The 27,633-nt window shown below is 48.8% G+C and overlaps 2 protein-coding genes across 2 annotated transcripts in view; both read left to right on the forward strand.

The window, feature by feature from the left end:
• The window catches only part of SOAT1 (sterol O-acyltransferase 1), a 24,135-nt gene extending 22,935 nt beyond the window's left edge, over nt 1-1,200 (forward strand). The window contains exons 15-16 of the mRNA XM_010144534.1: nt 1-138; nt 828-1,200. Coding sequence (XP_010142836.1) covers nt 1-138; nt 828-884 — 195 coding nt within the window. The 3' untranslated portion in view covers nt 885-1,200. The remainder of the gene's footprint in view (nt 139-827) is intronic.
• A 4,479-nt stretch (nt 1,201-5,679) lies between these two features.
• Nucleotides 5,680-24,923, forward strand: AXDND1 (axonemal dynein light chain domain containing 1). The gene is given in 25 exon segments (XM_010144535.1): nt 5,680-5,776; nt 6,073-6,254; nt 6,623-6,723; nt 7,357-7,483; nt 7,826-7,911; nt 8,308-8,364; nt 8,482-8,587; nt 9,299-9,420; nt 9,918-10,058; nt 10,490-10,594; nt 11,249-11,369; nt 11,956-12,057; nt 12,641-12,807; nt 13,653-13,716; nt 14,148-14,382; nt 17,014-17,227; nt 17,798-17,891; nt 18,565-18,773; nt 19,347-19,443; nt 20,353-20,463; nt 21,313-21,456; nt 21,621-21,752; nt 22,984-23,075; nt 23,923-24,074; nt 24,823-24,923. Coding segments are annotated over 25 exon segments (3,159 nt in total).
• The last annotated feature ends 2,710 nt before the right edge of the window (nt 24,924-27,633 follow it).

Below are 27,633 nucleotides of genomic sequence, written 5' to 3' on the forward strand. Positions count from 1 at the left end.
AACTTCATCCTTAATGACCGTCGGAAAGGGCCCATCTGGAACGTGATCATGTGGACTTCCCTCTTCCTAGGCCAGGGAGTCATCATTTGCCTCTACAGCCAGGAGTGGTACGCCCGCCAGTACTGCCCCACGGAAAATGTGAGTGACTGACCTCTCCTGGGGGAGAACTGACCACGTGGGTGGCCGGGCCTTCTGTACTGTGGGGACAGGGCAGGAGTTGCAGAAACGAGCCTTTCTGGCAGTGAGCTCTGAGTTCATCAGGAGTTACTTAGTCTAGAAACTGTAGAGCATCTAGGAAAGCTTTTTCTAACAACACTGCTTTCATTAGTCTCCTCCTAGCTGGTAGCGTTTAACTATCTGGCAGTCGGAACTGGTTCCTATAAATGGACAGTTTGGGGTTTTGTTGGTTTAAGTGTCTGACTTACCACTTATTTTCTTGGTACCAGATTCTGTTCCACATAAAACTTCTTGCTGTCCCAGTTGATTTCAGTTTTAACCAAAAGCATCCCCAGGCAAACTGTTTGAAGTTGATTCTCCTCAGTTAAGAGTTTGCCATCATAAATGAGTAGCTTCTTGGTACACTATGCTGCTAGACACCGCATTTACCTGATGTGTCAGAACTGTGGGGGGAGGTGAGCGGCAGGCAAACGGCCTGTGGCTGCAGCTACTCTTCCACTTACTGTTCAGCGGGGGTAAGAATAGGGTTGCAGGGTGTAGAAAATGCTGTTTGAGCTTTCCTGTTAGGGAAGTTTGACTTCAGGCCACAGCTGAAGGCCTGTGTCAGCTGTTGGCCTGTGACTAACTCGCTGCTTCTCTGTGTTTTGCAGCCCACGTTCCTGGACTACTTAAAACCACGCTCATGGTCATGTCATATGAAGATGTAAAAAATAGGATGATCTGGCCCTGTCATCACAGGAAACCAGAGTTGTCCTCCCAAGTATTTGGACCAATGACCTGACTCACTACGGACTTTTTCTAAGGGAAGTTGTGCCTCCTGATTGTTGGGGAGAAACTGTTCATTTTTTTTAAACATTACTGAGGCAAACCAGTTGACCTGGATTGCAACAGGCTTCACAGGTAGTATCTACTACATGCTGTCCCAGTTTGAGCCATTTCCATGCCAGTAAGATATTGAGCTGAAGGTCGAGTCTACTGGAATCCTACTCATCCAGGGGTCCCCCAAAGTTGCTGCTCTTCTGGACGATAGTCAGTCTGGTCAGATTTGCTAATAGCTCAATGTTGGCATCCGTCCATCTTCCTTAGCAATCCCTTTGCAATTTTTTTCCTCTCTTCTGGTGATGGGATGTCTACAAAACTTTTGTGATCCTCTCCGCTGCTATGACATGGACAAGTGGCAGAGCGACAGGATATTTTTTCTCCTTGCTCTGAAAATAGCCAAAGTGTTCCTGGATGGCTTTGAAGTGCATTCCATGCAGATTTAAATTGGGCAGAGGAAGAGGGGATTTACTTCTGAGACAGTTTACTTTTGGTTGCATTGGAGAACTGGGTTCAGAAGCGGGGCAAGCGTCTCCGTAGGACTTTATACATGGAAAATTCATCTGCTTTCTGTACTCATTGAGTTCTCAACTGGTTTTAAGGTTTTGTTCTGTGAAGGCCTTTGCCAACTTGAGAAATAGTTTTTCTTCTAGCACTTCCTTTCTCTTGCTCCAGATAATCTGTTCTTTTTTTTATACAATTAACTTGTAAAAGAGCTTTTGCTTTAATTCGGCAGGTGCTTTAAGGTATACGAGTTGTTAAGGCTTTCTTTAGCGCGAAAGATTTGAAATACTTTGACCCAACTGTGAGAAATGCAGCTGATATCACAGGTACTCACGTGCTCATCGGGAATGGCTACGTCCTGCTCAGCGTGCCAGTGTGTCTTGGTGCCTCTCCAGCTCCTAACGCTCAGTGCAAAATGAGGGTTGACCTGGTGGCTGGAGTCAGAGCTGCTTTCTCATCTGCTCTGAGGGGCCAATGGTGACCAGTTTCCTGGGTGCTGCCACCCTCTTTTTGAAGAGGCGGGATGTCTTCCCACGTGCACTAATAAAGGGAGAAGCGTTATGTGAATTTGGTGTTTCAGTATCTGTTCATTAGGCAGAGCCCCTTCAGTTCCCTGGTTCTGTCAGGTGCTATGCACCGAAGGGAACTGACGTAGTATCTGGGTCTGTATCTCTCCAGTTTTACTGGGACTGCAGCTCCTGTAACCGGAGAGGGAGGGCACCCTGATGGAGGTGCCTTAACTTTGGTCACAGGGATTTCTGCATCACTCGAATGTTCTTTATCGGCACTTTTTGGTAACAGCTTTTCCTTACAGATGTATAGCCAAGTGTTGAGTACCAGCAGTACTGGAACTGTTGATGGACTTGTCCCCAATCCACTTAAAAATGTCTTCTGGGCTTCTGTTTCTACTAACCTTAGTCAAAAGTGGTTTCATGAAAGCCGGGTTTTCAGTGTCCTGTAAGGAGTCCTGCTCTTAAGGAGGGACATTGTGTCAGGTCAGATTTGCCAAACACAGTGTGTGTGTGTGTGTGTGTGTGTGTGTGTGTGTGACTCTGCTGAAAGATTACCAAGACTCATAGAGACCTGAACTAAAGATGGGCAACTTTCTGTGTAAGTCTGTGGTTCAAGTTTATGGGTAACACAAATGCTAATGAATGTTTTAATCAGAAAAAAAAAAATCAGTAAACACCTGGAACTCATTTGTTGAAACAGTTGGCTTAATTTCAGAGGAAGGGGTGCATGTGTGTACTCAAACTTGGCAGTATTAGCATATAAAACCTTGAGAATGGAGTGGATTGCTTTCTCCTCTTTCAGTTTGATTAATCCTAAATCTTTCACTGTACCTTTTGTGGGAGGAAGGGACCGAGGTGCTGGGGGAACTCTGATTAAAAAAAAAAAACCTGACTTGGGGAAAAAAGGAGTTTGGCCACCTTTTGGCCAAATGTCTTTGTCACCTCCTTAGCACAGGGTGAAATTCAGTCCACCCCTGCTTAGTTGTGGTGCTCAAAACACTCATGTACAGCTGTAGCTGCACTCAAACAGAGCGCGATGGGTTAGAGACTTGTTGGTGCCTGTGTCAGGTCTTGCTGTTGTCTCAGTTGTTCTCACAAGGAGACCAAATCCTGGTGTTTTGTGCCAAGTTCTGGTGTTTCCCTCGCAGCTGGCACTGTCATATTCCTAATAAAGGGTATCAGCATTTACTGTGTCCCCATCCTTGGGGTGGGAAGTCTGGGGACTTGAGCATCTGACAAAGCAAAACGTAACCAGAAGGGGATGCTCAGCTGTTGGAGCTAGTCCTAGTTTTTGACAGGTTGAGATTTTCAGCCTTGTAGATCAAGGCATCTGGCATTAACAATTGGGATTACTTTTGATTTCATGGTGTTTTTTAAATTGTGCCTGAATGTGGGCTGCTTCTCGTTTTTCTCAAACATGCTGGAGGGGAAATACTGAGTCTTTTGCACATCACTTGTTTAATTAGCGTCAATTATACCTTGTTGGTTTGGGGTTTTCTTAGGCTGCGAGTGCCAGAGCTGGCAGTGTGGTGTTCTGGTTGATAATGAGGACACTGAGGTTCACAACCTGCCCGTTACAAGTTCTTGATAAGAGTATATACTGTCTTCTGTGGGTCTTTCCAACACAAGAGTCATGCAGCTCACTTCCGTGGTAACTCCCTCAGCTTTGAGGTGGGAAGCCTCCAGCTTTGGAATGGCAGCCAGTACAGCTGCAGCTCCTTGCTCAATAACATCACAAAAATCAGTATTAATGTGGCAAAATGCGTCCTGGTTTCCATGCAAACAACGGTTTGTTTCAGGCAGACTGAACCTGAGCAGAGTTTTCATGCCTAGTATGTCCTTTCTGTCACGGTATCCAGCTTCCATCCTGTGGAGCTGAAGCAGTCCTGCATCTGAGCTGCTAACCGCGTGCTGTCCCGTGACAGCCAGCTGAGTAAGACACGTGCTACATGCTGTGCTGGAAGTGGGGGGAATCCTAGTGTGTCTTTTTAACACGAAATGGGGTGGGTCACGTGAATCAGTCCACCCGCCGAAGGAAACCTGAACCGTCTGAGCTCCCACCTTCGGAACGCAAATGGGTGGAAGGACCACGGACCATTGCGAGCAAGCCCACGTGCTCTGCGGCTTCAGGGCTATGAGCTGGGTCCTCACGGTACCTCCGAGCCAGCCTCCTCTTCAGGGCAAGAAGCCACCACTGTTCCTTGCCTTGCTGTGGCAGAGGACAGCCTGGCAGCCACCATGTCACGCTGTGTGCCCCAGCCCTGGCATCAGTGGTTCCCTGTATGCAACCTGTACCGTGTTCTGTGACGCAGAAGAGCTGTTTATAATCTACTGTATTACAGCAATTGAAATATATTTTGCTATTAGAGGAGATAAAAAAAATCGCCTTGGCCTGTTTGTTTCTTCTGCTTTGAGGGAGGGAGGGGGTGCAGGAGGGCAAAGGAGAGTGGGGCTGGGGACAGGGTAAGATATGTGGGTTGCTCTCCTGGGAAGGTGGATTTGGGTCGGAGCCCTGTGGGGCTGAGGGGGGAGGGCACCTTCTAGAAGCTGGGGAGACTCCTGTGTTTCCATGGTGATGGAACCAGGGAGGAGCTACCCAGCAGGTAAGGGCAGCTGAGGCCCTCTACTGCTCCCTTTGCAGAGAGGGGGGGACAGGTTCAAGGGTCGCCTGTGTCCCCTGAAGCTCTGGGGAGGCCTAGTCCTCCTGGATGGGGCTGCAAGTCTCCCCCTTCCCAAGGGCAAGGAGGGGAGAGGGATGGAGACAGCTGTGCTGTGGCAGACGCAGGCAGTGCTGGAGGGTGGGGAGAAGATCTCCTTGGCTGGACGTGTAGGAAGAAACTTTTACACAAGTCTTCTGTCAGGTCTTAAAAACCAGCAGGAGACCTCAGAGCTGCGTAGCAGGTGCAAAAGTTCTGCAGGGGTTTATAAGCTCCGTGTTGGCCATCGCATCTCTGCAGGAGGGGAGAACATCCTTGGAAGTGCTGGAGAGGAGCACAGGGAAGGAGTTGATAGGTCTTGGAACAGATGGGAGTTTCTGACCTCTCCCAATTTAATGCATACTGGAGCAGCAGCCAAAAGTACATCATATTGGTGATTTCTGCCCTTATTTTGGGCCTGAAAAGGGCTTGTGTGCCAAGAACTTACTGTGATATTTCCCAGCTGTGTACCACGTGCTATGAGGTTGAGTCTTGTCCGTGTCCTTAAACTGTGGCCGCTACAGGATGGTGCCATTAATCTTCCCATCCCTTCTGTCAGGAATGTCATGTACTGCCAAAAAGGCAGTTAAAGGGGGAAAAAATGTCCTTGTGTCAGAAATTGTTAGCAAACTTTTGTATTTTCTTTCCACAAAACCGTTTACACAACAAGAAATAAGAAACTACCTGTCAAAATTTACACCTACGCTCTGATTAGAAAGCACCGTACACAAGGATGCCACTGATAAGGAGGCCAGAAAGTTTCAACACCGAGAGTACTTTAAAAAGAACGATAGGTATTTGGCACGGCTTCCAGTGAGAATTCAGAGATGACGAAGGGGTTTTTTACAAGAAATAACAACAAAATAAGCTGTTCACCCTGTGGAGTACAGATGTGGGTTTAATTCTGTTTCTAGATCATTCATTACTGCAGATTTCCTTGGCCGAGCATTAAAGTAGAAGAAGTGTTCACCATGCCCACAACTGGAGCACCAGTTCCTGGACCAAAAGCTGGTGGGAGGAAGTGGAGCAGTGCCCTGCAGGCGGCCCAGGTCGGCAAGGAGCGGGCAGGTAGGGCTGGGCTGGGGCTGCGGGGCTCCTTCCAGCTGCCCCTCGTCCTTCCAGCTGCCCTTTAACCGCGGGATGCTTCTCTGCATTCCCTTTTGCCTTTATTTAGGCAATCGCTGGTATTCTACGGTGTTAATATCTTTGCAGAAAGCGGACTGCTAGCAATCCACAAGAAGGGAAGTGGCTTTACAGGCGCACGGAGTCTTTAGCTCTCAGCCCTCTACTTTAGCTCGGTTTTGCTTTCTCTTCAACAGCATTCATTCTGCTGGTGAAAATGATTCTGACCTGCTGTTTTCCAGAGCTCCCCAAGCTGAGGGATACCTCACGGATGCTTGACCGCAGCAGGCCTGTTTCTTCCTCCCTGGAACACAGTTCCGTTCCAGAAGAAGTTTTCCGAAGCCTGACCTCTGCCAGCAGTTCTCTCTGCAGCCCAGAGAACTCGCAGCCCCCGCAAACCACCAAAACCTCAGTGGGCTTCAGGGTGAGCGCGTGTCCCTTCTCCTGCCTTTTTCTGCCCGGAATTCTCTTCCACTGGGGATGTGTGTTCATTCCCTGGGCAAAAGGCACGTTTGCCGACCTCGTAAGATAAATTCAACTCACATCTCATCGCTTTTCTGACCGTGCCATTTGATGCAGATCCAAAGTGCTGCCTTCCAGTCCCTGCAACACCTGCTTGTGCCGTGGTGCTGCCCTAAAGCCCTGTGCCAAGGCTGTTTAGTCTGCTCCAGTTTCTTTAGTATCGAGACAGAAATAACGATGTGGAGCTTGTTTCGACAGCCACCCTGACCTCTCCCTCTCCTTGGCACCTTTCTCACTAAGCGGTGACAACCACGTGTGCCTTGTCTGCAGGGCTGCCTGCAAACCCCGGATCGGCTTTGGCATTATCCTAATCGTCGGAGCAAGTTCAGACACCTGACAGATCACCCTGTCAGTTTGACGGGTGCTGGAAGGTAAGCAAAGAAGGGATAAGGAGCCCGGGGCCACGCAAGACCTGGGAGCTGGGACTGCAGAACTAGATCTCTCCTCTGATCTCTCCTTACAGTAGGTGGCTGTGCTGCCTGAAGTAGCAGGATGGAAGGACCAGTCCCATCCCAGTCTGGGCTAGAGAGATTCAAGGGAAAGATGTTTCAAGAGTGATAATGGGTTGCTAAAGGAGCAGTTTTTGGAACCATCCTTCCAAAGGATGTCAGGCTTGCAGGGATGCCGTGATCCGTGATTAAGAAAAGAAGCTCTGCTGGCTTTAATGGACTTAGCAGGGAGTAGCTTTACACTTCTTTGTAAATAAGCCACGCTTAACGGTGCTAGGAAGTGAAAAAGGTTTTGCTGTTCATTGGACATTGTGTATGTGTGCAGTAGGGTATTGGCAGCAAAAGTGAAAAACGCTCTCTGGCCGGCCACAGGCAATGTGAGGTTAATCTGCCTAAAAACTGTGATCTCATCTGTCGTCTCTGGCCCAGGGGAGACAGTCCTGGCCGTAAGCCTGGCCTCAGGCTGAGCAGAGCAAACCCGCACGTGATCTATGCTGTCAGTAAGGGAATGGCCTGGGGGGTGGGTTAGTGAACAAGCTGTTCCCTCTGTTTCAGGGATGTCTCTTACCTGTGTGACGTTGCGACTGGCCGAGGAGCTAAGAAAGCGATGACTGGCAGAAGCTCTTCTCCTGAGGGTTGTCAGGACCAGAGAGAGAGCTGCGGTACAGTCCCACGTACTCCTGTGAGTGCTGCTGTTGAGGTGTTTCTCTGTGCGTATCGCTACCTGGGACCAGGGAGGTCCTTGTACACGTGTCCCCATGTTACCCTGATCCTAAAACTCTCCTTGTGGCGCCAGCCCCCTACTCCCCTGCCACAGCTTGGTGTTTCAGTCTGCTTTAGACATAGATTGTTTCCGTCAGGCTTTGGGAATTGGAAAGGGAAAAGCAGGATGAAAAGCTGCTACGTGATCTTCCTTCTCTTGGCTGCCAAGAGAAGGCAGCCTGTGTCTTCTTTGGGAAGGAACCAGGAGTTTCTGCACATCTTTTTCACTGACCTTTCATGATCTCTCTCTTTCCATCCTTAGCAAGCAACCCTAGCAGATAGCCTGGTTCCCAAGGAATTTCACATCGTGAAGAACAAGGGAGTTCTGCCCTTGAAGTACTTCGATGAGTGAGTCATTTCTGCTCTACAAGGGATTGCCCCCAACTGTTCTGAGTGCAGGGATAAAGCGATGGGCTTTTCTGGCCCCACCAGAAAAAAAAGTAACCCATTGGTTGCTTTTTAGCTAAGTAGAGGCTGAGAGGCCGTAAGGAGAGAAGGTGCCTCCAAGAATTTTGTAGTTAGTGGCAAGAAGGAGCTCCAGCTGGGCAAACAGCTGCAGGAGGTCCAATTCCCACGTGAAGCTCTGGATGCTCCCACTGAAGAGCAACCCTGGAGACCTTCTCTGTCTCTCCAACCTTCGTCAGCTCGTACATGAGTCAAAGAGATCAAAGGAGAGCAGGATCCCTTAGGTAGGACTGGGAGGATTGCTTTGTGCGAGAGTTTTAACATTTGTGTTCATTTCAGAAAATACACAACACTGCTTAATGACCGTGAGAAGAAGCTGCGGCTGTTCCCATCCATGTAAGTACCACCCCACGTGGAGTTGTTTGAAAAAAGCAGCTGTTTGAATTTCATTGCCTGGGAAAATACCGTAATGTGCTATGCAGAATAATGATGTGTCTCTTTCTGGTCTGTCAGAAAACCTTCTGGGAGGTTAGAGGTCATCCAGCTGATGGAGATGATGGACAGCATGTTGGAAAAAGCTGGAGTAGACAAGCTCATCAAAATAACAGGACCTTCACAGGTGAATAAATTGCTTGGGTCCAGATAACTTTCTAGTACTCAGATAAATAACATCTTGTTTTCCTAGTGTTTATCCCGGTTGTGCTGAAGGTGCCTGCTAGAAGCTAGTTTCTGCCCAAGCCAGCTGTCTGGGGGTCCTGTAATAACCAGGGGTTTCCTCTCCTGCGCTCCTCTTCACCGTTGTCTCATCCACGAAGCGTAGTTAGCTTGCTGGAACAGGAAGCTGCATTTCTGGCAAAAATGGCAGAAGGGAATTTTTGTGGTGGTACTACCATAGCAGAAAGGTGGCAGTAGCTGTCTCATCTTTTTCTGGGGGGATAGGCTGCTGCGTTAGAAAATGGGCCACTGGAAACCTTCATACACCTAAAAAGCAGATTGCAAAGAACATCTGTACCTTGCGTTACCTTATTGTCTGTTATTCTCGTGTGCTGGTGGAGAATGAGTTTTAAAAAACGTAGATCATTGCCTCAGCAGGAGCTCCAGCTGCAATCAGCAGAGAAGCTCCCGGGGATGTTGGTGGGAGGGTAGTCAGGATGGTGCATAACACCTTTGAAAACAAACCTGTGAATGGATGCAGGGCGGCTCATGCCCTTCCCCTTTCTACTTTGGCGACGGTTTGTCCTCAACAGGGAGCCCACTTTCAGAAGCAGCTGTTAAAGGAGTATGCTGGCCCGGCTCTGCAAGGCCATGGTTTTTCTTGCTGTTTTTCCAGCTGCACAACGTGCTAGAGCTGATGAAGGTGGAGCAGAACATCTACAACATTGTTTTCCACGAGCTGATTCGGCAGGTCAGCGTGAACTGCGTGGAGAGAGGACAGCTGCTTTCGAAGCTCAGGTCTTCATCAGCCAGCTCTTGACCCGCCTCTTGATTTATGGCAGTGTCCCCTCGGGGGTAACATTAGCTACTGCAGTTCGTTCCTCGTGTCCCTGCCCAGCAAAGCTAGCGCAAAGCCTGTCCGTGTGGTGGGCGTTGGGTCCGATGCCAAAAATGAAATAGGGTTTCCCTGCCTAGTTAACTGCCGGCGCTAACGAGCCTCTGTTAGGTGACTGGGGCTGGAAGTCGGTGGCACTGCCACTACACTTGGCAGTGTGGACCCTTTATTGGTGTCACGCTCGGTGGAAATTTTTACACAGTGAATAGCTGGTCTTTACCTCACAGCCAGGGTTCCCGTGCTCCGATTACTGCTATTTATAGCACCTAAATTGTTCTAGAGTGTTTAAAATCCCCAGTCCAAACACTCACAAGATGCCTTCTGCGCAGTGACAGAGTCTGCAGATGGCACAAGAGAGATCTGCGCTCTCGAGGACGTACTGTTACTCATTTTACTGCAGGCAGAGGTACGTGAGCCTCCTGGAGCGGATTCCTGAACAGATGAAGACCCTCTACAGAAAAATGATGTCACAGCGGCTGGTCAACAGACGTTTTACAGAGGAACTACTCCATTTTAAAGAATCTGTTGAACAGCTGGCCAGGTCTGAGTCCTGCCTGATCCTAAGAAATTACCTCTATGCTTTAAGTGTAATCCATTGATTTTGCTCGGTTTTCTAATCTTCCTCCCATAGGAGTGGGAAGATAGGGTTATGGTTTGGAGCAGAGCTACAGAGGCCACACTTGAGCCTCCTCACTCTCTCACTGCATCCTCTTAGTGCCAATAATGTCAAAGCCACCTCTTTCCTGAGCACACAGGAGGTTTGTTGGTGGGGAGCTACAGAATGGAGTTGTTGGAGCAACATGTGTGCATGGGAAGAGGAGGTCTTTGAGATGCCTGATGCCTCTCCAGTGAGACGCTTGTGTTGGAGGAAGAGAGCTCTGCATGACAGTTGATGTCGCACCAGTCTGTGCTTGCCAAAGCAGAGACCTTCGGGTGGAGATAAATTGCCTTACCTGTTCCCCGCTGTTTCAGCGAGCTGCGTGAGATACAAGAGCGTGACCGCAAGGTGATCAAAGAGGCAGAAAAAATTCAAGAGGAGCTATCTGCAGCCGTGCAGGAGGAGAAGGCGAATGCAGAGTAAGTCGCTGTCAAAGTTGAGGTTGGGAGATTTCTGCAGTGTGCTGGTATCGTTCTCTCGGGGTTGTTGGGAGGCGGAGGTGAGGACTAGTTTCCTGCTAGGGAACAGAACGTGGCTGTTTATGATAAATGCCTTTATTTTACTGTGAATCCTAAGCTCCTCAAAGGGAGAGAAAGCTGTTCAAAACCTTTCTAGTTTTGAGACGTGGAAGTTGTGTTTGCTGCTCAAGTGCTGGCATTCTCTTTTCTTCCCCACCCGTTCACAGCCAGTGAGCTTGTTGCAGTCTAGCAGAGCGTGCAGCTCTGATCTTCTGAGGCGCCTGTGGACATCTTCAGATAGCGGAGAAGTTGGGGATTTGGGTGGCTGGTATCAGAGTTGTGGTGAGTGAGTAGGCACACAGGTTTACTTAGAGGAATCTCATGTCATGAGGAAAACAGCTAGTCTGGACCCAGCAGAGGCCCGTGCTCGTACCGAGGGGAAGCTTGCAAGGGGACTATCAACAGAAAGTGTTCTAGGCCCTGGGCAAAAAGGACCTGGGAATCTCCAGCCTCTGCAGAAAGCGACCGAGGAAGGAAGGAGGAAGAGGAAATGTCTAAGAAAAGCTTTAGGAGAAAGACAGGCACATATATTTTATTGTCTTTCTCCTCTTCTAGCCGTTGGGAAGAGTATCAAGAGTGGTACAAGTTACAGAAAAAACGACTGGAAGAACAAGTTCTGGTGATAGCCCAAGAGAGAGACGTGTGGAGCTCAGCTGTGTCTGACCTGGCTCTGAAGGTAGGTGCGGGAGATCAGTCAAACGTTGCAAGGGATGAGCCATCATCCTCTTCCAAGGGCAGATTTCCTCCCAAAGAACATTTTTATTCAGTGAGATTGGATAGTGACGCATCTCACACCCTCCCTGCCCTCGTTTCCTGTGGTCTGCTGTACTTCACATACGTGAGGTTTTCTTAGATGGAAAACCAGTTAATTCACACAGCGTTTTTGGTACAGATCTCCAGGTTCTGTGCAGGAAGAATTTCCACGAAATTAGTATTTATGTTCGGAGATGGGCTTGACTAAAAAGTTTCCTGTTCGTCATAATTCAGAATATCGTAGCCAGATTCCTTATGCTTCCTCAAAAAACATCATTCTTAATTCTGTGCTTTCTTGTTTGTGTGTCCCCCTTGTCTGTGATCTCCTACTTTATCCCGTCCAAGTTTAAAATCGGGAATTCTGGGGCTGTCTGAGATCGGAGATTTAATTGTAAGGAAAGTGGATTCAGCTGCTTGAGCTCTGTTTCATTGATGGCAAAGCTCCCATGTTGCTGCCAGATGTCGCCTCTCAGAAGAAAACAGGCCAAATAATAACGTGTTTTTTCCAGATAATAGACAGAAACCAGCTCACGTTGGTTCGCAGGCTTCGTGTTAGTGGAAAGACACTCACCAACGTTCTCAAGCACTTCGTAGTCCTCCTGGCCTCAAAGGTAGGACCTGCCTGTGGTGGGTAGCTGTCCGAAGCGTGCATACGCATGGTTTATAGAGCTCTGTGGTTCTCAGGAAAGCATTCGGTACTTCAGCTGTTGTTTGAACTTCCAAATCTTGATCTAGTTTCAAACAAGGATTAAATGTGAATGGGTTTGCTCTTGGCTTCTTTCTCTTTAAGCCACATCCTCTTTTCTCTACCAAAACTTGCCCTTTTTTTTCCCCCCACCGCCCCGTTTCCCCTTTTTGGCTTTCTTCTCCCTCCCCATTCCTTCTCCGTGAAACCGCGACTGATTCAGGCTAGTGCGATTTCAGCCATGTGGGTGTGGGACCGCACGGTCTCTCGGTAGCATACAAGCAGCAAGGAGTCCAGCGCTCACTTCTGGCACGTCTGGGGAGGGTGAGCCACCCTAGTCCTGGTCTCAAGGGCTTGTGAGGGCTGTGCTGTGAAATTACAGACATTTCCCGGATCTCTGATACGGATGTATCTCAAAGCAGCTGGGGCAAAGGGAAAACTCCTCTGACTTGGGTCAAAATAATCACGACAACAGTCCCCTTTCCCCCGTTCTTGCCCCATGGCTGCAGGACACAGAAGACCTGGCTGAGCTGCAGGAAGGGACTGAGCAGTTCAGGGAGAGGCTGGGACACGTTGGAGCAGAAGCAGAGCATTCTGAGGAGTCCAGCAAGGGAAAGCTGCAAATCGTCTGCAGCAGCCTCAACAAGCAGCTTCAGTACTTCCTCAGCAGTGACGCGTGAGTGGGCCAGAGGGACCGGGGGTACAGTCAACTCCTCAACCTTGGCCTCGTGACAGCAGGCATCACTGGCCCAGTGCAAAGCACACCCGGACTCGGGCGCAGAGAGATTTGGTGCAATTTGCACATCCCTCACTGCTCTACTTTTCTGCTCAACACAAGTATTTTGACAGTCACGTTCCTAATGGTAACTCCAAAGAGATGCTTTGGGTTTGTGGTTGAATTCAGAGGAGCAAAGCTTGTAACCCCCTGCTGTGAGACTGTCCTTTTTTGCAGCTGTCGTTGCTGTAATAGAATTTTTCTATTTAGCTTCATTCATTTTAACTTGAATGCACACGCGTTGATGCTTGGATAGAGCATTCCGTTCTGTCGTGTACAGATACAAAATGAGTCTCTGAGAGACGCGAGCTTTCAAATTCAACCCCCCCTTGTATGTTAAGGTGATTATATTTTGCCAGCTTTTTGTGAGTTTCTGGAGTTTATGCTTTATTCAATATATCACGAGAGCAAAGAGCAGAAATACCCCCAACGTGCGCATTAATGAAAGACATCGCCGTGTGGATGTCAACCATGGTTAATAACCTCCAAATTTTGGAAATGTGCTTGAATTTGATTTTTGTCTTTGCTTCATATTTTCTTAACTGACAGCCGGTGTCTGTGTTATTTTGAGTGAGAGAACAAAATTCCCTGGTCAGGTAGAGCCTGGTGGTTTTTACCTCTCTCGATTTACAATTTGCGCCACTAACTTGGTTTGTGTAGAGTTTATCTTGACTTGTGGTTTTACACTGGCTACTGAAGGAGGGTTTTTTTCCTCGGCTTTCACCCCTTCTCTCCCTCTGCTTTAGCTCCTCTCTGATGAATGAAAAGCTACTGGATGAAATCCTACAAGATATCAAGAACCTGATAAATGTAAGATTTTGTGGGGACTGGACATCTTATTGAGTGGTAGGTGCTCAGCAGATTACCACGTGTTAGCTGAGCTCCAGCGAGCATCTACGCCCATCACAAATGTGAACGGAAACACATCAGCCCAGATCTTTTGTGCTGAAGCTGAAGAGTCCACCTGAGAAGTGACTAATACCATGGTTGAGCCAGTGCATTAAACTTAGTCGTGCATTTGAGCACTGCCTGACCGACAGCGCTGGTGACCGACGAATGATAGTAATCCCTAAAAGCGCTCAGAGTTGCCGCCAGAAAGTGTATTGTGCTATCTGCTCACGGTGACGTCTTTATGTTCACAGATTCCTCACGCCTCCCTTACCTGATTTCCATCACCTTTCTGTTGCAGCCAAGGGGTGGCCCAGCTTTGGGGGCACCGCAACTTGCTACTTTTCTTTCAGATGCTGAAAGAAGACCTGCGGCAGTACGGAGGGGAGGGGCACCTAAGGAAGGTGGAAGGTCTGAGGAGCGCTACCAGCCTGCAGGAGCGCTGGATGCAGCTAGGACAAACAGTCCTGAATCGACACCGGGACGTTGCGGGAGCGTTCCCTCCGCAGCACGCTGCCCTGGAAGAAATAAAGCAAAGGGCCTGCGAGTTCTATCAGCAGTTCAATATAAGGATAAGTGGGGATAATGGTAAGAGAGACCAAGTTTGTCGTTCAGTCTTCCCGTGGGGATGCCAGGAAAGCAGCAGTAATAAAGGAGCCGTTGACATAATCTGTACCGGCCTCTTCCGAAGCTAAAGTCTGACCCCCAGATACGTGCTGGGAATCAAGAGCATCCAAGGGATAAACTGCTAGAGACTTGACTCGCAGTCACACGTCGAAGAATAGCTGGAATTTAAATGTGATACAGCACAAAGCACACACAATGCAGATATGACACAGGGAAGGCACACGTGATGTTCAGAGGGAGTGGGGGCGGTTTGTGATTATGCGGATATTTGTGGAAAAGAAAATAAAAGGAAAGAATGGATGTTTAAAATGTAAAGGAAAATACTGGTTTAGAGTTCATTAACCAGATAACATTGTCCCAGCGGGTAATACTTCTTTATATGACCTTATCACTAATGCCAAGTTATCTTAATCTAGATTTTGAATTGTCCTGATAAAGTATGTAGGTAAATGTTTTCTTTGCTGATATAAAGTTAACATGTCCCGTGTAAGATAATGTTGGGTAATTTACAACTAACCTTCTCCACCTTTGCCTCTGCAAGACCTTGACTCGATTCTGATTTCAGAGTTCTTTAATCTCTGTTGGTTTTTTAATCCCCTTATTCTCTTTTAGCATACTAAAACTAGGCTGAGCAGGTGCTGTCAGGAGCTGCTACTCACCATTGCTAAGCTGTTTGTCATACTGTCATGTTATTCTTTCACCTGGGGTTATCCTGTGCCTTTCCCTGCATTATCTTATGCCCCTTATGTGTTGTATTTCAGCCTCCTAAAGGAGCTGAGAGAGAAGGAGAAGTCTGTCCATCCTCAGAGACAGTTAAAGGAGATAAATATTCCCAGTAGTTCTCATCACAAAGCGAGAGACAGAAGGAACGTGGCCCTAACTGGCCAGACAGCAGCATGGCAAAAAGTTAACAGCAGGTTGTCCAGAGCCTCGTTAGATAGTCGTGATCTCGACAAAGGGCCAGGCAGCGTAGCACAGACCTCTGAGCCCAGGTGGCTTCAGCCAGCGAAGGCCAGAGAAAGGGATTCTGGCTTATATTAAGAAAGGCTTTGGGGGCGGGACGGTGGGAAGGGTATTCTCTCGGGCCGTACAAGGCAGTGCAATTGGAATGGCTTGGATTCGTTTCTGCATAGCAGTGTAAAGCCTTTCGGTAGAAAAGACACAGTATTCCTTCTCTTGACATTGCACGTCTGGTAAGAAACAGTGAAAATGGAAGAGATCATAAAGGAGAAGTAAGAGACAATGCTGAGAACACGGTAATTTTCTCCTGTGAGGCAATGGCACTCAGTTCCCTGAAGTACTCGTTATCTTCTAAGATCCGATTACCTGATCTCCAGCAGCATGTGCCAGAAATACAAGAGGTTTGGTAGCTGATGACAAGGATTAGAGAGGCAGAAAGAATGAGATATGAGATACGAGATTGTTTTAGACAGGAGACCTAAGAGAGGACTTACATGAAATCTCTAATGTTTGGCTTAGAGTCTTTGCTTTTATTCAGCCTTCCTTAATCACTTATTAAAGCCTTTAACCTTCTTTGTGAGAATAAGACGGTTCTGACTCTGGTGCTTGGGACTAGAGTGACGACTCCAGTGAGCTCCAGTTCGGTCTTCTCTTTTGCTGGGCACTTGGTTGAGTGTATAAGGTAAATGCAACAACACAGAGAGTCTTCCTGAAGCAAGTCACTGTTTAATAAAGACCCAAATACTGTGTAAGAGCTAATATGGCCAAATCACAGGTAAGTGGTCAGAAGTGACTGTTCTCCCTCATGCCATGCCCTTCTGGAACCCACCTCTTCTTAAGCTGATGCTGCATGACAGGAAAACTTCAATAGTACAATTCCTACTGCTTCTGCTTGGCCTCCTGGTTGTGGGGTTCCCATCGTGTACTCTGAAATACTCCACCCTGCAGAGGGTAACTTCCTCCCTTTCTCACCAGTCCAGACATCCCAACAGTGCTTCGCTGCAATGCTCTCAATCCAGAGGAGAAGCGAGCCGGTTCTACCCCACAGCTGTGCAGTGGGGAAACAGAGTCACGCACGGAAGTATTAGAAAACCTGTCATCCCTTCCATGTGCTTAACATGCTGTCTGTCCTACAAGACGTCACAGAGGACAGGACCTCACCGGGATTTAAAGGAAGATTAAACGTGGAATACCAAGAGCAAGAATCAAAACGTTTCAAGCATATTCCCCAACAAACAGAGAATATCTATCAGCATGTGCCAGATGAGTGACTGAACAAGTAACTTACTGCTTTGTCCAGACATTCTGCACGTCTTGCATGCTCTGCCACCTGCGTCTTTGAAGAATCAAGTTGTAACTGCAAAGCTATTTCAGAAAGAGTTACATTAAGTCTTTGTGCAATGAGGCAGCCAAATCTGTCAAGACAAGAAGGAAAGTCAGGGCTTCAAACCAAGCCCATTTTCTTTCAGGTTGCTTTGAACTCAGGGCTCACTGAACAGCTCATTCGTAGTCCTAAGCGTAGCCAGTTCCCACACAGGCTGTTCATCCCTCTTGGCATCCCTCTCCGAATTCAGCTTCGGTTTTGTTGGCTGAAAGAAGTGTAATAAAGGTTTGCGTTTTCTTCCCTTGCAGGCACAGCCCAGTTTCTGACAGCTTTGGTGAGAAGTATGGAAGACTGGTTACTCGAGGCGCAAAAGCTGAAGCAAGGTTCTGGCACGCACAAAGCTGAGCTGCTGGCGTTTTATCATAAGATCCCTGCATGGATGGCCAAGGTGGAGGCAGCGATGCGCTCTCTAGGCTCTGGCCAGTTGCATGAAGTGACGAGTGATAAGAAACCGCGTTTTCCGTAAGAACAGAGATGTGTTAACTGTGTCTGGGCTGGCCTTGTACGTTAAATTGCACTTGCAGGAAAATGTTCGTTTGTGGGGACCCTGGCACAGAAAGCTGGCAGGGGGATAAATGGGATCTGCTTAAGCGTTAGAAGGATTGGCGACTGCCTTTCATTTGCTTTGATTTGGCAATATCCGAGGAAACAGTTGGTGGCTTCGATATCCCTCCTGGAACAGCACTGTCTCCCTCAGCGCTGCCACCTGCTTTGGAAACCTTGGCGTTTGAAGAGAAACCAAAATCTAATTAATTTACAGTCAGATTTGGGGGGGCATATTCCTCCTCGTGATGCTCCATTGTCTTTGGTAAATATCATCAGGAAATAAATCATTTGCAGAGCACATACATAACGTACATTGAAGAGATTACTCGCAGATGCCAAGTTTGCCCACGGCTATAGCAGTAACAAAACTGCCTGTGTCATGTTTCCCTGGAGCTGGGAAGCAAAAATGTCTCTGAGACAGGAGGTCCTTGGGTCTGGTGCACTAGAGGTCACCTTGTTTCTGAATTTGCGTGTTTGTTTTTCCAGGGTGGTACCAAGAGAGTTTTTTCAGATGATTCAGCAATGGGTGCTGTCCATGAGAAGTGAGGTTGAGAAGAACATCGTTCACCTTGACGAACAAGTAAGGAGGCCTGAGCCTGCTAGGGGATGAGAGTACTTTATCTCACATTTAATCTTTCCTTTAAGTTCCACCTGGCCAGAGTGCAGCTGCGAGGAACCCTCGTTGCTCTTTCGACACCTTCTTTCCTGTTTGGATTGAGTTGTGGCTTTTGTCTTCCAGCCAGGAGAGCAGAGGAGAACCCCTCTAAAAATAGCTGTGAGGTCTCCTACACAATGCGTGAACACGGTTTTATTGTTTCACCTTTAGCAAGCGTTTCCTCTAGAATAGCACTGGCATTTCCTGTCGTGGCTGCTAGCTCTCGGTGGTTTTCCTTCTTTCTCCCAGGACTGTCGATCAGAGGCTCCCACTATGCGTTTTTAAAATGTTTTTTAAGTGCGGGGTGTGATTTTTGATTTGTCACTGAATTCAGGAGAAGAGAAAGCACTTCTTGGCTGACAAGCAGGGTGTGACCCTAAACAAGAACTGGGAGGAGGATAGATCCATCCTAGGAGATGTGTTTGTAATGGGAATTATTGTGGGAGGAAAAGCAGTAAAAACAAAATTTCCCTCGTTATGTCGGTTTGCAAATTGAATTAGGTAGGACACTGACTTATGTGAAACGTGCCGACTTCAGACTACTTGGCAAAACCAGTCATTTATTATCAGTTTAGATTTTCTCTGATGTCTTGTGCAGGTGGCTGAGCTGCACCAAAACCAGACCCTGTGGCTGGTGGATTTGCTGAGACACGTGACAGCAGACCACTTTTCCTGGGAGCGTCCCCTGCAGCAAGAGGCAGACACCGAGAAGGACAAGGAGCTCAGACTTCTGGAGGCTCACAAGCTGCAGCATCAAGCTGAAGAGCTGGCCATGAAGACGGGCAGACTCTCTAGTTCTATATTCAGGTCTCGGCAGAGGTTTTCAGTTTCTCCTAAGGAGGTTTTCTCAAGAAAAAAATGGGTGGTGTGCTGAGAGGTTGATCGTGGAGACAGTCCCCATCAATTTGGTTGTCTCTGGATCTTTTCCCGGGTGTTAAATAGGCCTTACTGGGATTCGTAGGGAGCCTAATGGGGCGGGAGCACCTAAAGAGAATGCTTGCTTTGCACCCAGTGCTGCTCTAGAACATGCTCGCACCTGAGATCGTGTGGGCTCTGCCCACACTTCTGAGGATGACCTCAGGAGGATGTAAGGGCGGTCCAGGCAGCGAGTCTGCAGTCCAGGTCACCCGGAGCAGAGCCTCCACACATCTGCTGAGGGCTAGTGTCACACAGGCATGGACAGGCTGTCTGGGAGGTTATTGTGTGACTGGGCAGGTGACAGTTGTTCTTCTGGAGACTTCTATAGCGCAGAGGTCTACAGATAGCTCCTGTACGTTGTTAACAGCAGTGGGCTCCTGACCGGAGGGTCTTTGCCAACCTAAAGGATTCTACGATTCCAAGCGATGGAGGGCACTCCTCTGACATTCTGTATCTTTGCAGCTGCTGCTGCGAGATCGTCAATGCAATCGTTCGAAAGAAACGGTCCAAGATGGATTTAGAAGCTGATTTTGAGCTGGAGGAGCTGAATAAGATCAAGGTAAGCTGTTTCCAGTTGTCTAGGTCTGGGGTGGACAAGACTGCAATTGCTTTGTAAAAGGTGTTGACAAATATGTGAGGGTTTCAAGAAGGAGGAAGACTCCTGCTACTGCAAGGGATTACGCTGGTCCCCCGAGTTTCCTAGTCACTCCACAGTCCTGGAAAGGAGACGAACCTGGATCGAGTCACGTTCAGTTTTAGTATTTCCCTTAACCTGCTTCAGGGTACATGCATGAGGGCTCTCCTGTGAGATTGATTCCATGAGTGGCAGTAGATTCACATCTGGTTCAAAGCTTGTCAGAGCCACGTACACCCAGACTCAAGCTTTGGAGTTCCTGGAGGTATTTGGTGCAGTTGAGTTTCCGCAGTCAACTGACCTGCCTGACACCTCCTTATTCTACATTTGCTACCACTGCCACTGCCAGCGTTCAGCGAGTTTTGCCCTGCGCTTTAGGGATGTGAGAGGGAGACCCTTCCTGAAGCCCGAGGCTTCCTTGAGCAGAGGGCAAATGGCTTCCAGGAATGTAAGAAGCTTCCCTGCAGGGATTGAAAATACTTGTGCTTCTGTTCTTACCTTAGTGAGTGAAAAATTAACCCTGGGATTTAGTGTCATTTCTCCCTGTGTGGGCTGGGGCAGTGGCTGTGACAGGTGTTCGGTACTGACCCAAGGAGGAGCTTGTTGAGGGAATTAGTTGTTGGGAGTAGCTGGTGATAGACGCCATGTCTGAAAGCTTGGAGAAGTGTGTCTTCCTTTTCCTTTGTAGGGTGAGGATGGAAGTGTCCAGGTAGGTCCCTGGAACAGATGAAGACAGAAAGGTGGAATTCTTTAACTGACTGAATTAATATAATAACAGCTATTTTTTTTTGGTCAATAATTCCTGACTAATCTTTTTCTGTTATGTCTTCCCAGACTGAGTGCTGCAATTGGATTCAAGCGTGTAGTCTTCTCCTTTCAGAGATCAAAGGAGATCCGATCTCCCTTCTGGATTTAGAAGAGCTGAGAAAGCTCTTTGGATCAGAGGTATGTGTCGTCTCCGTTTGCTGTTCCGGGGTGAGCCAGTTTGAATGACGGTCTGCCTCAAAACTTTTCCCGAAGGAAGAAGCTATGGTTCTGTCTGAGGGAAGGTTTTGCACGGAGATCTGCATTCACTCAGAGCGGTAGTGAAGAGCTATGAGATGTTATGACTAAACCGGGTAAAAATCACAGTGCTTTTTGTAAGGGCAAGCCTAAGGCAAAACCAAAGCTTCAGGGGAGCTAGGAGGTTTGACCCCACTGGTAGATCAGTTTTCCATAGTGCATGATAGCTTTTGCCTCACCCTTTGGGGTGGACTTTGGCTGGAATTCTGTTGGTTGGCCAGCCCAGGAGACCAGGGTGACCTTCTAGTTTAATTCGTTACGTGGCTAGATGGATGTCTGAGGGTGCCTGTGACAATCAGATGTGTTCTGTAGATGGTTGGCCTGGCATTAGTCTACTTTGATAGCAAACAGGTTAAATTCAGATGAGGAAATGGATTTAGGTTTATTGTATTGAGCAATTCGTTTGCGTCGGTCCGGAGCTCAAGCCCCAAGCAAAGTGACGTTGTTCATGACTTTGTGTACAGCCGGTGCTGCAACTCACGTGCTGCTTCTCTTCTTCCCCTGGCCATGGCCTGTACAAACCAGGAATACTGCAGCGGGTCCTGCTTATGTCGTGTTCACTAATTAGCATATTCATTTGTGATTTGAAATATGCTGATGCTCAGGACCCTCCAAGCTGGCTGAAGTCAAGTCTAAATGTGTGCAAGAGAAAGTCAGTGACCCGCCTAGCTTAGTTGCCTAGGTTATTTGGACGGACCATGCTACTCACCTGACCCTTACGATGCCTTACAGGAACTGCAGTTGAAGCTCAAACTTAAGGGCACCACCATTTCCTTAACTGAGGAAGAACTTGAAGATGAAGATGCCAATAGCAGTAGGAAACCACTAACAGAGGAAGAAACATTAGAAGTAAAGGAGGAAATTGCTATTATGCAGGTAGTACCTGCTACTATTGCAATGGTACCTGCAGTAGTACCTCTACCTTCCAGCAACGCCTCTGTAGTTATTGCTCGGTGTGCGCGACGCGCAGCGTGACCTTACAGCTGCCTCAAAGGCCGTTAGGCTAGAGGGGTCTCCTCCTCCTTCCTTTCATCTCTCAGCAGCAGCCAAGTGCTGATACGGATCATCTGACTGAGGACCATGAAGCTACTGCAGATGTGATCAGATACGTAGGACGTGACTCCAATGTCCACCTGAAGTCTCTGAGGTCAGACACCGTGTCAGTGACAGGAGTAGGTGTCTCCGCCGTGCCGCTGGTTTCAGTCTGTGGGCAGAGCTTTGGAGCTGGGTTTTAGCCGTCTGTTCAGGCTCTCTTACGAAACCCTCGTCAACGCTTGTGTCAGACCTGATGGGGCAGTCTGAGGTGCTGGGGTTCTCTCTGATTCCTCTCTTGCAATTTTAAATAATCGTTAGCGCGGTTACCGCAGCTGCAGTTTGTCCTCCTGACGGATGAATTACCGACACGGCCCCGGGACTTTTGTGGGACCAGCGATGCGTGTAGTCCGAACCAGGACTATCTGCAGATGCTGGAATGGTGAAAACGGTTCGGTGCTAAGCACATGCGAGGAGCTGAAGAGAGTTCAGAGCTTCAAGGAGATCCTCCAGCCGCAGGAAAGCAAGAAGTTCAGGGTGTTTTGACCTCCCTGGGTCCTTGTTTTTCCCACTTGCCTTTGGGATGGTGCTCTTTGGTAAAGCTGCTCCTCAGAAGTCAGAAGCCTGCCTTTTGCCGTCGTTCCCTGTCCAGCTGGTCATCTAGGTTGATCCCAGGCACAGGAACTGTGGCTCTTGAGCAATCTGCCGCTGGATGGTCCCACGCCTTCAGCGTGCGCCTTGCCCTTCCTGCCTCAGAGGTGGGCAGTTAGCGTAGAGCGACAGTGGGAGACCCGGGGGCAGTTCCTTATGGACTCTGCTTTACAGAAACAAATCCCTGGAAATCACAATTGCCTTCCAGAGTAAGGAATGTAAAAATACCTTTCAACAGGTATTTTTACCAACCAGGAAAACCCTGGTTGTCATCTTTGGGTGAAGCAAACTGACCTAAGCCTGTTGGACCCTGTGAGGAGCTGCCTCTTTCCATTCTCTGAATAGTTTTGTTGAGTTTTTTTGACCCCTGGGCAGGCTACAGCCATCTTCAGCCTCTGCAACCCGCTGAATGCACCAGCAACCCAAGACTACGATCCAGTGAGACTTTCATGTCTGAGTCGGAGAAGCATTTCAGTCGGTTTTTGATGCCAAGATCAGTTCATTTGACACGTTTTGCTGATACTGAGCTCTTTACATTTCACATGTTTCTCTTGTCACATGAGTATTTTCTCTCATTTTACCTGTTTTGCTAATACTGAGCTCTTGGTTGTGTTGTGACTGTGCACTGAGACAGCAGCACCAAACCACGCGTGGGCCGCAGACGAAACGCGGCGTTTTCTTTCACGTTTGCTCATAGAAGGTTTTGCTCTTCCCAACTAGAGGGGGATGACTGCCAGCAAATCTTCGACTCCCTTTTCTCAGAAAGAGTTTGAAGCCCTGGCAACGCTGGAACACCTGCAAGCGCAGCTCCTGTGAGTACTGGCGCTGTGCTGGAGGCACGAGCGGGGCAGGGTTTCGCCCCAGGCAAGTGCCGGTTGTGCTCTCTAAGTTTCTGCTTCGTCCTGTATCTGTTGGCTCGGTTTTGGTTTCCTTCCATTCTGATTGTCCTGGGCCGTCAACTTTATTGATTCATTACAGCTGAAGACACGACCTGTGCCAGCTGCCCTTCATCTGTGTGCAGGTTTTCTGTTCGGTGTGCTCATGAGGTACGTTGCAGAGGTAGTCGTGATGGTTTTCTGCGATGGTCTGATGGTTTTAATGCGTCGGGTCCTGTTAGCACTGCAGGGTGTTGTGTGAATGCAGCTGAGCGCTTCCAGGACCTGCCAGTGCCCGGGAGGTTGGTGATGGGTACAGCCACGCAGTTCTGTGTGTGTGGGGAACACGATGAAGGGGCACCCGAGTGTCCCTGTGCAGAATCACACGAAGGTTTGTGTGTGGTCACGACTTCATGCCTAAGCAGGCTTGGGCACTCTGAACTGCATTCCCTCACCCCTCTTGCTTTGTCTCTGCGCTTGCATTATTCCGTGTAAATAGGACTGACTGTGCTCTGTATTTATCTTTGGATGGTGAAGATCAACACCTCTCCCTTTGCTAGCAAACACCGAGATTTAAAATTAATTCAATCGGCAGGGTTTACACAGATGTGCCATGAAGTTCTTTACAGATCTTTTAACAATGCTCTTCTCTGAAACCATAAATGTGTTTCATAGTCGGTCGATCCCGCTGAGCGATTCAGCTTTCTAAATTTTTCTTTCAGGTATCCTGCCAGCAGCTGCCTAGATTTCAGATTTCGGCATTATCTTTGCTTCTGTGTTTCAGCACAACAGAGGTCCGTGCTCAGAATGCAGAGGAGAGATGCGAAAGTCTCGAAGCGAAGCTGGAAGAAGCTCTGCAGCGGATCAAAGAGCTGGAGTGTGAGCTGGAGAAAGAGGGGAAGGTCATCCCAGAAGCAACACACAGAGAGGAGCAAGGTCAGGAGAATCAACATTCTGAACCCTCTCTGAGGCTCAGGGAGGGAAGCAGGTTTTGACGACACCTCGTTCATCTCCTGTTTCGTGCAGGACCCTCCTCCTGGGCACATCCTAGGGCTTGGTCTGGACTCGTTGTCGGAGGCCAGGCAAGGAGGCCTTTAACGTGCTTCTAGATCAGGACAGAAAGACCTGCTGAAGGTGGTCTGGCTTTGAGAGGAAGTCATTTTGTTCGATTTTGACACGTGACACAGGGTCTATATCTAGGAGGTCACTGTAACTGACTTCACCCGCTCTGTAAGCGGGTGTTCCCCGTTACGGTTCTGTTTAGGATCACTGATTTGGGGGCAGAAAAGAAATAATGTTCCAGATCCCTTCACGCTGAGGCCACACGCTGTCTGTGTTTATAGCACAGGTCACTCTTGCTGTCTCCGGGGGTTATTTGAACGCTGCTGACCTGCTGATCTTTCCCATACGGTGTGGCAGTGAGATCCTTCAGTGACATGTTTGTTGTGGGTGAAAGCATTTCCCTGTGTCCTTTCTCAACTGGATCCACACAGCCATCAGATGAGGAGCAGGAGAAAGAATGGGAATTAAAACTTCTTCCCAGAGTCCTTCCGTGTATCCTGTCTCTCTGACACCAAAGAGGGAGAAGAGGCTAATTTGTTGGTCAAGAACGTGATACCTTGAGCACATTTTTATGCCGCAGCATTTTTAATGGCTTTGGTTTGTTGTTTTGTTTTTCTTTCAGAAAAGTAAGTCCACAAAACTGTGTCAGAAGTTGGAGCCTGCTCAAGTCCCAAAGCTTCTAGCTCTGCCCAGTCCAAGAGATCCAGAAAAAGCAAATATTAAAGAACAGTAATACCTGAGTAGTGTCTTCATGCCCCTTCATAGCAGCATCTTGCCACCTACCCACTGCCTCACTGCTCGCCCTCTACCCCACCATCGCTATGCCATCTCAGCAGCTATGCTGTCCTTCTGCTGGCTCTGTCACTTCCACGTCTGTCTTCCTTGTCCTCCTTCTCCTCCCACAGCTCTAATATCTTTACAGCTCTGCCTTCCTTGTAACGCCATTGCTGCCTCGACCTTCTCCTACCCACACCTCTCCCGCCCGCGTGCCCTCCTCCCCTCCCCTTGCCTTGTGCTGGCGTCCTGTTTGTGTTCATCAGTCTCTTCTTGCTGCTCTATCTCATTCTCCTCACCCCTGTTGGATCATGCAGGTAAGTCGCTTGCACCTCTTTTCTCTCCTATCAAGGGGGTTTTTTTCCCTCTGGGCTTCAGATGCTCCAGTTACCAGCTGACTGGTTAGGAAGAAACGGTACAGAGTTGTATGAACAAACTTTTGTTCGTCTGAGTCATCGTCTTCTGAAGGTTTTGTCCTTCCCTCAGAAAGCATAAAGCAGCCTGCAGCTGTGGATGATCCTGAAGGCCTTCCTCAAACTGCTGCCACAGGAGAACTGCCTGTTCACAAAGCCAGGCTTTAGAGATGCCAGTTCAGCTGTTCAGTGTGCTGGGATGGCGTTTCAATACTGCCTCCCTGTGCCTTCTGTGCTTGGCATCAGATCTCTCTGGCTCCCCACCTGCGGTATCCCTGCACCCTCAACAGCCACCCAGCCCAGCGAGGTGGCCACCCAGGACTTCTGCCTCTGTCAGGTCCCCAGCAGTCGGTTACAAAGCTCTACAAGGCCAGCAGAGCTGCCTGGGTTCGACGCGACTCTGCAGTTGGATCCAGTCTCAGCTTGGAAGAGCAGGCGGTGAAACTGTCAGGAATCTCTTCAGCTCTGACAACCCCCGCCAACTCCCTCGGAGTAAATTCTCTTTTGGAATCATCATATATCACTAATCCCGAAGTGCTTTGTTAAATGATGTTTTCTTTCTGTGAGGTTTTTGAATGAAATATCTCCTGAAGATAAAATGACAAGTTTCTGCCAGCTCTGCGTAAAAGATCCTGCTGGAACAAGGCGTGGTCTTTGGAACTGAGGATGCTCTTAGCTATAACTTGCCTTTTCTGCAACTGCAGCAAAGTGACACGTTTGAAAAAGCTATCTCTGACTTCAGCAGATATGAGTGTGCACAGCCTGGCACAATGCCGTGTGTCTCGTGACAGTCATCTTTCAGGCTAAGTGTTGTTCCTTTGAGATGTTACCTGTAGAGGTGTGGTCCTTGATACGTAGAGGAACTGTTTCACACAGAGTTGGAAATGTGGCCAGAGAAGTGTTCGGAGAAAGGATCATCTGCAGCTCACGCTGCGTAGACACCCGTTGAGAAACAACCAGGAGCAGCCTCAGAGAAGTGCATGCGCAGCTCATGTTCACCAGTGGAGAGCTACGGAGCTGCTCCCCTTCCCAGAGCTAGATTTTCACGAGTGGATGTCTCCTGACATCTGTTAGACACCGGAGCAGGAGCCGTCCTGCTGCCCTTTCCGGAGAGGGTTCCGGTGGCAGAATGATTGGGATGTGAGGGTACTCCTGGAGCTTGGCTGTTTGTGTAATCACCAGGAAGCTCACAGGAGGGTTTTCCTCACTTACCAACCACGTGTGAGGGGGCTGGTTCACCAGGGGTCCTTGCTGTAAAACGGACAGCAAATACTTGTGGAGTAAATATTACAGGAGCGGTGAGTGTTGAGGGGGGAACTCAGGGAGCTGAAGGGGCTGATTAAACACAGAATATGTGGCACTTAATAGACGTGGGACCCTCGTCCTTTGCAGCAGCGTTAAGCCAGTACATACAGAGCGTTCTCGTGATGCAGCTGTATTTCACAGCAGTATTACCGAAGACACGTGCCAGCATGCCTGAGTGTCACCAACAGGCAAAGAGGGGCTGGAAAAATGAGTGGAAGTACAGGAGGAAGCAACTGACTGAGCAACCCCTGCTCGGTGCGTGCACCATGGCCGGCTGCTCTGGGGACAGTTAAGGGAAGGGCTGCAGAGTGCCCTCTACCTTGGCCTCTGCAGGCCACCAGCAGCACAACGCTGGGCCGGGGAATGGCTGGGGAGGGGAGGCCTGCTTGGAAGCAGGGAAGGTGCTGCGGGCCGAGTGAAAGGGCAGGAGCAGAGCTGACATCCAGCCAAAGGGTACCGGCAGCAAAGAAATGAAGCGCAGTGCTGCTTCCCTTGATAGTGCCCATTATCATCATCGAACATCGGGTTGGAAGGGACCTCGGGCATCATCTGGTCCGGCTTTTCTTGGGAAAAGCACAGTCTAGACAATATGGCCGAGCACCCTGTCCAGATGCACCTTAAAAGGGTCCAGTGTTGGAGAAGAATCTTTGCTGGGGAAGTATCTCTGCCAAGGGAAAGGATTGCAGCACCTGTATGTCCCCGGTTATTTCGAACAGCTTTTGGCAGGAAAGATCTATATATACCAGAGTTTGAGGGTTAAGAGAGTTGTGAGGGCTTTCTCTGTTCCTTCCCTCTGTGTGTGTGGTGGGGGGTGGTTACCAGGGCAGCTGCATCAGGCAGGAGCATCACTGTTCCCGAGGCCTTCAGCTGGCGCTTCCCCAGCGGTGCTGGGTCCCCCCGTGCCAGCTCGGTGAGGGCTGGTGAAACGACCGCCTCTGAAA

The sequence above is a fragment of the Buceros rhinoceros genome, unplaced genomic scaffold (genome assembly GCF_000710305.1).
Source record: "Buceros rhinoceros silvestris isolate BGI_N320 unplaced genomic scaffold, ASM71030v1 scaffold11761, whole genome shotgun sequence".
NCBI classification, from domain to species: Eukaryota; Metazoa; Chordata; class Aves; order Bucerotiformes; family Bucerotidae; genus Buceros; species Buceros rhinoceros.